This window comes from Mandrillus leucophaeus, unplaced genomic scaffold, assembly GCF_000951045.1.
Source record: "Mandrillus leucophaeus isolate KB7577 unplaced genomic scaffold, Mleu.le_1.0 Scaffold244, whole genome shotgun sequence".
In the NCBI taxonomy this organism is placed as follows: Eukaryota; Metazoa; Chordata; class Mammalia; order Primates; family Cercopithecidae; genus Mandrillus; species Mandrillus leucophaeus.
The window spans coordinates 1,827,500-1,837,759 of NW_012102521.1; the positions used below are offsets into that span (position 1 = coordinate 1,827,500).

Consider the following 10,260-nt stretch of genomic DNA (forward strand, 5'->3'; position numbering starts at 1 on the left):
TCCTGGGTTCAACAGGGTTTCACCCTGTTGGCCAAGCTGGTCTTGAACTCCTGGCCTCAAGTGATCTGCTTGCCTCGGCCTCCCAAAGTGCTGGGATTACAGGCATGAGCCACCACATCCAGCCTTTGTTGTTTCTTTAATGTCAGAAGAAAAACGTGCCTGGGTTCAGGACCGGAAGTGAAGAGGTGGCATTTAAGCATTTCAGCCCTGAAGCAGTGTTGTCGCCTGTCGGCCTGAGAGCACGCTGCCTGTAGATGGCGCTGTGTCCTAACATACTCGGGATGCACCTGGATCAGCCTCCGGGGCACACACTCAGCGAGGCTGTCAAGTGCATGTGCCGAAACAGGTGATTTGTGGCCCGGTGGGGCAGGCAGCATTTCTGAGAACAGCGTAACATCACCAACTGGCTGCAGAGGAAGGGCACCTCCACTACTGGGGTGGTCCTCGGGCCCCTGTGTCTTTTGGTTTGCATCTTGGATTGGAACATTCCCAAGTCCAGCTGAAGATGGGACTTGGCCAAGTCGGCTTCCTGGCCTGGGGCTTCCTTGAGCCCTGTCGAGCACCTGTGGGTTCAGGGGTGGGTGTTCTTGGTTGAATCTTGACTGTGGGATTCTGCACTCACGTGGGCAACTGAACTGAGTCCCAGAATGCATTTCACTTACACAGATTATGGTTCCGAGACTCACAACCCAAACTGTGAAAAGATGGGCCAACATCACAGACACCGTTCAGGGAGAGAACATCATTTTCATAGGGATAATTGCGCAGTTTTGTGTGAAATTCACACAGGTCAACACAGTACGTTAATGGAGCGATGGGATCTCTTTCCTGATTTTCCACTCATCCCTTTCCTGCAAAGACCAGACCATCTCCACTGCAGCTCTGAACCTGTGTCTTGGCCACTGGGAGCATCACGCCTGGCACTGCCCCCTGCCCAGGACTTCACAGCAACCCTCATTGGGCAGGAGATGCACAGTGAGACGAGGTCGCCTGCCTGGATTACAGGCCTCTGAGATTGTTCATGCTGCTATAACGAAATACTTTAGACTGGGAAATTGATAAACAACCAAAATGTATTTCTCACAGTTCTGGAGGCTGTGAGTCCAAGTTCAAAGTGCCAGTAGATTTGGTGTCTGAGGGCCTGTTTCCCATAGAGGGCACTTTAGTGTCTTGTGTGGTGGACGGGACTGACAAGCTCCCTCAAGCCTCCCTCACCAGGGCGCCGAGCCCGTTCAGCAGGGCAGAGCTCGGGCCCTAACCACCTGGTGTCCCTCACCAGGGCGCCGAGCCCATTCAGCAGGGCAGAGCTCTCGGGCCCTAACCACCTGGTGGAGGCCCCGCCTGCTAATTCTAGCACCTTGGTGGTCAGGTTTCAGCATAGGAATTTTGAAGGTATAAACGTTCACAGCCCCCAGGCTGACCACAGAGCACCGGCATCCAGGCTGCCCTGTGCCCAGGTGCCACACAGTGGGTCTGGTGAGGAGGAGAGCAGCGCTCTGCTTGGGACCCGTCCTGTGAGGATGAACCAGAGTGAAGTGTGTTCCCTACAGCCCTCAGCTTCAGCTCACAGGGAAAGCTTCCACTGGGGGCTGCCTTCTGTATTTTTCATTGTAAAAGGTGGCATACCTAGCGAGTCACTTGATTTTCAACAAGGGTGCCAAGTTCATCGGAGAAAGTATCTTTTCACAAAGAAACTGACGCTTGACAGTGCACATCATGTGCAGAATTCAGCTTGACTGGATCATATTCCTAAATGTAAAAGCCTAAAATTTAAATTACGTAGATTCTAAGCCTTAAAAAATATGAACTTAAATCCTGCACTAATGCCACTGAACTATACACCTAAAAATAGATAAAATGGAAAATATTATGTTTTATATTTTGTAACACAATAAACAAAAGTAGAAATTTGCTTTCTGAAAGATACTGTTAAAAGAATGAAAAGCTGGCTGGGCGTGGTGGCACATGCCTGTAATCCCAGCACTTTGGGAGGCCGAGGTGGGTGGATCATGAGGTCAGGAGATCGAGACCATCCTGGCTAACATGGTGAAATCCCATCTAAAAATCCAGAAAAATTAGCTGGCCGTGGTGGCGGGCGCCTGTAGTCCCAGCTACTCAGGAGGCTGAGGCAGGAGAATGCAGAGCTTGCAGTGAGCTGAGATCACGCCACTGCACTCCAGCCTGGGTGACAGAGCGAGACTCCATCTCAAAAAAAAAAAAAAGGATAAGCCACAGATTGACAGAAGATATTTGCAAATAACGTACCTGGTAAAGGTTTGTATCCAACAGATATATTAAAAACTCTCCAAACCCAGGAGGAAAAGCAACCTGATTTTTAAAATAAGTAAGACTCATACAGTGAAACTATGAAACATTTTTTAAAGAAAGAAGATATAAATAAGTGGAAAGATGTCATATGTTCATGAATTGGAAAACTTAGTCTTGTTAAGGTGGCAATACTCCCTAAATTGATATACAACTTCAACGCAGTGTCTATCAGATTCCAGCTGTGTTTTTGTAGAAATTGACCAGCTAAAATTTATATGTAAATGCAAGGGACTCAGGGCAGACAGACCAGTCTTGAAGAAAAAAGATTTATACTTCCCAATTTCAAAACATACTACAAAACCACAGTAGTAATCCAGACTGTGCGGGGCTGGCCCAGGGACAGGCATAGAGATGAGTGGAATGGAGGTGATAGTCCACAAGTGAACCCTTCCATTTATGGGCAAGTGATGGTGAACAAGGATGTCAAGATATCCATGGGGGAAGAACAGTCTTCAAGAAAGGTGCTAGGACCACTGGATATCCACGTGCACAAGAAGGAATTTCAGCCAGCTGTGGTGGCTCATGCCTGTAATCCCAGCACTCTGGGAGGCTGAGGCAGGCAGATTGCATAAGTCCACATAGTGAAACCCCATCTCTACTAAAAATACAAAAAATTGGCCAGGCATGGTGGTATGTGCCTGTAATCCCAGCTACTCGGAAGGCTGAGGTGGGAGAATCACCTGAGTCCAGGAGGTGGAAGCTGCAGTGAGCTGAGATCATGCCATTGCACTCCAGCCTGGGCAACCAGAGTGAGACCCTGTCTCAAACGAAAGGAATTTGGACCCCTACCTCACACTATATTCAAGAATTAACTCAAAATGCATCAGCTGGGTACAGTGGCTCACACCTGTAATCCCAGCACTTTAGATGGCTGAGGCAGGTGGATCACTTGAGGTCAGGAGTTTGAAACTAGCCTGGCCAACATGGTGAAATCCTGTCTCTACTAAAAATACAAAAACAATTAGCCAGGCATCGTATCATGGCAGGTGCCTATAGTCCCAGCTACCTGGGAGCCTGAGGTGGGAGAAACGCTTGAACCCGGGAGGCAGAGGTTGCAGTGAGCCAAGATCACACCATTGCACTCCAGGCTGGGCGACAGAGTGAGACTCCATCTCAAAAGAAAAACAAACAAACAAACAATCTTGAAATTGATCAAATATCTGCATCTGTGAGCTAAGATGATAAAACTCTTAGGAGAAAATGGGCCAATCTTATGACCTTGGGTTAGGCAGGGGTTTCTTAGATGTGACACCAAAAGCACAGGCGACAAAAGGTAAGTTTTCCTGGACCACAGCAACATTTTACACTTTTGTGCTCCAAACAATGCCATCAAGAAAGCGAAACAGTAGAACAGAAGAATATTTTTTGCAAATCATGTTTGTGATAAGGGGCGTGAATCTAGAACACATAAAGAATGCTTATAACTGAAAAATAAAGACACAAACAATCCAGTTAAAAGCTGAATTGTCCATTGCTTTGAGAACGATGCAGTCTCAGGTGCCACGGAGCTAGGGCCCGCCCACTCCAGCCCTACTCACTGCTGTCTACTTGTGCCGAGAAGTCGACCAGGAAGCCACCTCACAGCCATGGCTTTTAAAGACACCAGAAGGACACCTCTGGAGCCGGTGGGGTGATTCCTTAAATTAGAATTACCCTGACCAGCTGCAATGTAAAATCCCTGAAGGTGTGTGCTGGCTTATCAGGGGCACGGAGAAAAAGAATCTCAAAGTGAAAGGACCAGCTCTGATGCCTGCCAAGACTTTGAGAATCACTAAGAGAAAAACACCTTGTGAAGGTTCTCAGACACAGGATCACTTCCAGACGAGAATCCATAAGCGGCTCGTGGACCTGCCTGGTCCATCCTGGATTGTGAAGCTGATTGCTCCATTGGAATTGAGCTGCGAGCTGTGATTGACATCACCATTGCAGATGCTTGAGCCAACTATTTTAATAAAGTGATTATCACTTGTCAGAACCAGGCATAGTGGCTCACACCTATAATTCCAGCACTTTGGGGGCTGATGTGGGAGGATCACTTGAGCCCAGGAGGTCGAGGCTACAGTGAACTATGATCGTGCCACTGCACTCTAGCCTGGGCAACAAAGCAAGACCCTTTCTCAAAAACAAAGAAGAGTGAATTGTCCAATTAAAAAATGGGCAGCGGGCTGGGCGCAGTGGCTCACGCCTGTAATCCCAGCACTTTGGGAGGCCGAGGCGGGTGGATCACAAGATCAAGAGATCGAGACCATCCTGGCTAACATGGTGAAACCCTGTCTCTACTAAAAATACAAAAAATTAGCCAGGCATGGTGGCGGACGCCTGTAGTCCCAGCTACTCAGGAGGCTGAGGCCGGAGAATGGCATGAACCCAGGAGGTGGAGCTTACAGTGAGCCGAGATCGCACCACTGCACTCCAGCCTGGGCGACAGACAGTGCAAGACTCCATCTCCAAAAAAAAAAGGATAGGGATCTTTCTGAATAGATTTCTTCAAAGACACACAAGTAGCCAATAAGTACGTGATCATCATGATCATTATCACTGGTCATTAGGGAAATGTAAACCAAGCCACAATGAGACACTGCTTGATCCCCACTAGGATGGCTGGAACAAATGGAATACAACAGGATGAAGTGTAACAGGGGAACCCATACACTGCCAGGGGAATGTGAGGTGGCGTGGCAGCCACAGGAAGCAGTTGCCAGACACCCAGCACCCCCATTCTTCAGTGTTGACTTCAGGGAGGTGAACACACACATGCATGGACCCACACAGACGTTTGCAGCAGCTTCGTCTGTGACGGTCATAATGCCCGTCAGCTGGTGATCCGTTAGACTGGGGTCCATCCACTCAGTGGTGCACTGCAGAACCATCTGAGGAAGTTTATAAAGGAAAGAGGTTTAGTTGACTCAGTTCAGCATGGCTGGGGAGGCCTCAGGAAGCTTTCAATCATGGCAGAAGGTGAAGCAGGCACCTTATTTACGGGGCAGCAGGTCGGAGTGGGTGCGAGCAGGGGAAATACCAGACACTTATAAAACCATCAGATCTCGTAAGACGTGCTCATTAGGAGAACAGCGTGGAGGAAACGCCCCCAGGACCAGTCACCTCCACCTGTCCCACCCTTGGCACGGGGGAGCTTATGGGGGTTACAATTCAAGGTGAGATTTGGATGGGGACACAGAGGAACATGAAGTGTGCCACACTGGGTGGATGATGCCCCCCACTACCCTCAGAGCTGCAGGCAGCGTGATCCCTCTTAGATAGCACTCGGGAAGGGGCAGAACGTACAGGGACAGAGTAAGATCCGTGGGGCCTGGGGCTGAAGGAGGGGACGCACTAGAGGAGGGCAGAGGGGAGCCTCCTGGGTGTGGGGAGCAGCTTGTATCTTGGTTGTGGTGGTGGCTGCACAGTGGCCCACACCCGTCAGAGCTCACCTGCCTGCACCCAAGCCCTCCGTGCACCCTGGTGGCCCGGATGACTACCAGCGCAGGCAAGGTGGAGTAACATCACACACACCGGTACCTGGGGGCCTGGGGTCCTCGGTGATCATCCCAAGCTCCAAGACAGAAGCTGGACTACAGCCGTGCTGAGCAGTGGGGTTTGGTGGCTGGGCGCCCGCCTCCTATTGTTCCCGCAGACTCTGAGGTCTCGGGTGCCCCCAACGGGGCAGCATGGGCCACTGCAGGGAACTCCTGCCTGGTCCTCACGCTTGCCTGGCACCCATGCAGGTCCTGGACTCGGAGCAGGACCCTGCGGAGCACATCCCCGAGGCGGAGGAGGACCTGGACCTCCTATATGACACGCTGGACATGGAGCACCCCAGCGACAGCGGCCCCGACATGGAAGACGACGACAGCGTCCTTAGCACCCCCAAGCCAAAGCTGCGGTGAGCCCTACTGGGCAGGGCGGGGCGGGAGGAATAGCCATTTCAGATGCCCTGGCCACTCTGCGGCCACTCCAGCAGACCCATGTCCAGCCCTGGGGACGGGGTGGGCAGGGCCAGCTGCCTCAAAGCCTGGGAAGGCTCTGGTGGCTGGAAGGAGAGGTGTGGGGCTGCATTGACAGACAGCTCTCCTGTCATAGGCCAGGCGGTGCAAGCTCTGGGCTGGGGAGGACTGAGAGGGGTCCCCCAGGGTGCTGGCTGGGCTGGGCCTGGCACCCTGTTGTAGGGGATCCGTCATTGGGGGATGCCCTGGGAACTGCAGCAGGACCTCCGTCCACTCAGGTGGGGAGTAGAGCCCCCATGCTGGGTGCGCCTCCCTGAGGAGGAGGCGGCAGAGGCCGGTGGGGAGGGAGGGCAGATGTCTCTGTGGCTGGGTGGGAGGAGGGGACTGGCTGGAGGGGGCCTGGCCTGGGCAGGAGGAGAGGATGCAGGGCAGACAGCTCTGTGCATGGGTCTGGATGTGGAGGCCCCGGTCAGCTGGGGGCAGGGAGGCAAGCACACCAGGCAGAAGGCAGGTGCCAGGCTCTGGGCAGCTGCTGAGGAGCCAGAGACCCCAGTCGGAGCCAGAAGGCTTGGCAGACCTTTTGCTGTCATGCTTTTTTAACCTAAACAACATGAAGGTGGCCTTGCTGCATGTTGGAGGCGCGGCCCCAGTTAGCCCTGCGGCCATGCAGCAGCCTCCACCTCACCTGACCTGGCGCGGCAGCCCCAGCTCCACTTGCTGCTGCTTCAGTTGCCAGCAGCCACCATAACAGGTGACCGCAGATGTGGCCACCAAAAACAGCCTCTGTTCCTCCTGTTCTAGAGGTTGCCATCCCGAGGCTGTGGCCTCATTCTTGGCCAGGGTCTCGCTGGGCTTGGGTGGAGGTATCAGTGGCTGCCCTGACTGGGGCTCTGAGGTCACGTGGTGCAGGCCTAGTGTGGTTGTTGATGGAGTTCAGCTCCGTATGGCTACAGGACGGGGGTCTGGCCGCCCTGCGCTGCCTGGTGGCTGGTGGTCATTCTTGCCTTCTGACAACTGTCCTCTTTTTTTTTTTTTTTTTGAGACGGAGTCTCACTATGTCGCCGAGGCTGGAGTGCAGTGGTGCTATCTTGGCTCACTGCAATCTCCGCCTCCCGGGTTCACACTGTTCTCCTGCCTCAGCCTCCCAAGTAGCTGGGACTACAGGCGCCCGCCACCGCGCCAGGCTAATTTTTTGTATTTTTAGTAGACCCGGGGTTTCACCGTGGTCTCGATCTCCTGACCTCGTGATCCGCCCGCCTCGGCCTCCCAAGGTGCTGGGATTACAGGTGTGAGCCATCGCGCCCGGCTGCAACTGTCCTCTTACTTTGGCCCAGGGTCCCTCCTCCACCTTCGGAACCAGCAAGGCCCAGTCAAGTCCCCCTCACACTTTGGGTCTCCCTGGCCTTCCTGCCTCATCTCTTCTGCCTTCAGCTGGAGAAAGTTCTCTGTCTTTAATGGCTCATGTGATTCCGTAGGAGACACCTGTGTGGCCCAGATCATCTCCCATCTTAAACTCCGTGGTGGTGACTATATCTGCAGAGCCCTGGCCAGCTGGCATTCATAGTCTGGGGAGAGGCGTGTGCGTCTCGGGGCTATGATCTGGAATGGGCACACACTGCAGCAACGAGTTTCCGTGTAGTTTTGTCACCCAGGGTGGGGCACCAGACACTGCATAAGTCCTGTCTGTTTTTTTGGGGGGCGGGGGAGTTGTTTTTTGAGACAAGGTCTTGCTCTGTCACCCAGGCTAGAGTGTAACTGTGCAATCACAGCTCACTGCAGCCTCAACCGCCTGGGCCCAAGCGATTCTCCCACCTCAGCCTCCTCAGTAGCTGGGACCAATGGCACACGCCACCACACCCAGCTAATTTTTATGTTTTTTGTAGAGACAGGGTCTCCCTATGTTTCCCGGGCTGATCTCAAACTCCTGAGCTCAAGCGAACCACCTGCCTTGGCCACCCAAAGTGTTGGCACTACAGGTGTGAGCCAGTGCGCCTGGCCTCCTGTCCAAATATTTTCACTTGAAAGGTCTTTTAAGTCTCATTGAATCCGTAGGTCTCCCTTCCTCCTTCTTCTGTGTACATATTATATGAACCAGAGATGAGACATTTGGCTCGGATGGCCTGGATCGGCCAGATGGTCTGCAAGGGCCTGGTTGGTCTGGAAAGACCTGGGTGGTCCGGAAAGGTGTGGATGGTCTAGATTGGCCTGGTTGGACTGGAAGGGCCTGGGTGGTCCGGTAAGGTGCGGGTGGCCTGGATCAGCGTGGATGGTGTGGAAAGGCCTGGGTTGTCTGGAAAGGCCTGGATAGTCTGAATAGGCCTGGATTATCTGGAAGGGCCTGGGTGGTCTGGAAAGGCCTGGGTGGTCTGGAAAGGCGTGGATGGTCTGCATCTGCCTAGATGGTCTGGAAAGGCCTGGGTGGTCTGGAAAGGCGTGGATGGTCTGCATCTGCCTAGATGGTCTGGAAAGGCCCGGGTGGTCCGAAAAGGCATGGATGGTCCAGATTGGTCTGGAAAGGCGTGGGTTTTCCAGAAAGGCGTGGGTGGCCTGGATCAGTGTGGATAGTGTGGAAAGACCTGGGTGGTCCAGAAAGGCCTGGATAGTCTGGGTTGGCCTGGATGGTTTGGAAGAACCTGGATGAGCCTGGTTGGTCTGGAAAAGCCTGTATGGTCTGGGTTGGCCTGGGTGGTCTGCATCTGTCTGGTGAGCCTGGAAGGGCCTGGATAGTCTGGACAGGCCTGGATGGTTTGGAAGGACCTGGATGGGCCTGGGTGGTCTGATCTGCTGGTGGGTCTGGAAGGGCCTGCTTCATCTGATGTGCCCTCGTTGTTTTGTAGAGCATGTTCGCCTGTTTGCTGCAGGCTGACTGCAGATCCCAGGGCTGCCCTCCAGCAGGATTGGCCCATGGAGCTCTCCCCAGAGCCCTTCATGTTTCTGGCAGCCTTGCCTGGAGCTAAGGCCATGAGTTTCAGGAATGTGTGTTTCCTGCAGCTGATATCAGGGTGGGTGGAAGAGCCAGGAAGGGGCAGCCAGGTCGGCCCAGGGCTTGGCGTTGCCAGCTCCAGAACTGTTCTGTGCCCTGTGCTGCGGCTGGCGCGAGCAGGGTGTGCACTGACATGGGCTCTGCTCTGGAGCCAGCTCTACTCTGCCGTTGGATTCTCCAGTCTGTCCCTCCAGGTGTGGTGGGAGAACTGCGCTTCCAGTGCAAGAAGGGTCCTGGAAATTAATGTTTCCCCGTCCCCTGTTCCCTGAGCCAGGCCGTACTTTGAAGGCTTGTCACACTCGAGCTCGCAGACGGAGATCGGGAGCATCCACAGCGTCCGCAGCCACAGGGAGCCCCCCAGCCCGGTGAGTGGGGCCACACTGATCTCCCAGAGCAGACCGTGGTCCAACTGGGCTGTGGTGTGGCCCACATCTCCCAGCACGGCCTGGGCCCGGGGCCCTGCCCAGCTGTCTTGGAGCCACTCTGCGCCTGCTATCTAGCACACTGCCACGCAGCTGCCCCGGGCCTCCCCTGAGCCCCAGCATCCCCAGCCCAGAAGTCAGTGCCTTGGCACCTGTAGCTGAGCACAAGCTGATTCCCATCTCCTCCCCGACAGGCTGACGCGCCCGAGAAGACGCGGTCCCTGGGAGGCAGGCAGGCGAGCGACAGTGTCTCTGACACGGTGGCCCTCGTAAGCAGGCTCGGGCCACACCCACCCGTTCCGCACACCAGGCACGCCAATGCTGCCTTTAAGGGTCTGACCCAGAGGGGTGGGACTCACATGTAGGTCCTCATGTCACACCTGGTGCGCAGAGGTGGGGTCAGCCCTCAGGGGTGGCCAGGCCGCTGGATGGTCAGAGTATCCCAAAATTCACTCCACTTTTGGGGTCAGGGCACCTGGATTCCCCCACCCCCAGGGTCAGGGGACACTGGATTCCCCCCACCCCCAGGGTCAGGGCACACTGGATTCCCCCACCCCCAGGGTCAGGGCACACTGGATTCCCC

General features: G+C 54.3%; 1 protein-coding gene across 1 annotated transcript in view; it reads left to right on the forward strand.

The window, feature by feature from the left end:
- PACS2 (phosphofurin acidic cluster sorting protein 2) overlaps positions 1 to 10,260 on the forward strand; it is a 73,502-nt gene that overhangs the window by 47,742 nt on the left and 15,500 nt on the right. Inside the window, exons 9-11 of the mRNA XM_011982907.1 lie at positions 6,054 to 6,211; positions 9,530 to 9,620; positions 9,872 to 9,946. Coding sequence (XP_011838297.1) covers positions 6,054 to 6,211; positions 9,530 to 9,620; positions 9,872 to 9,946 — 324 coding nt within the window. The remainder of the gene's footprint in view (positions 1 to 6,053; positions 6,212 to 9,529; positions 9,621 to 9,871; positions 9,947 to 10,260) is intronic.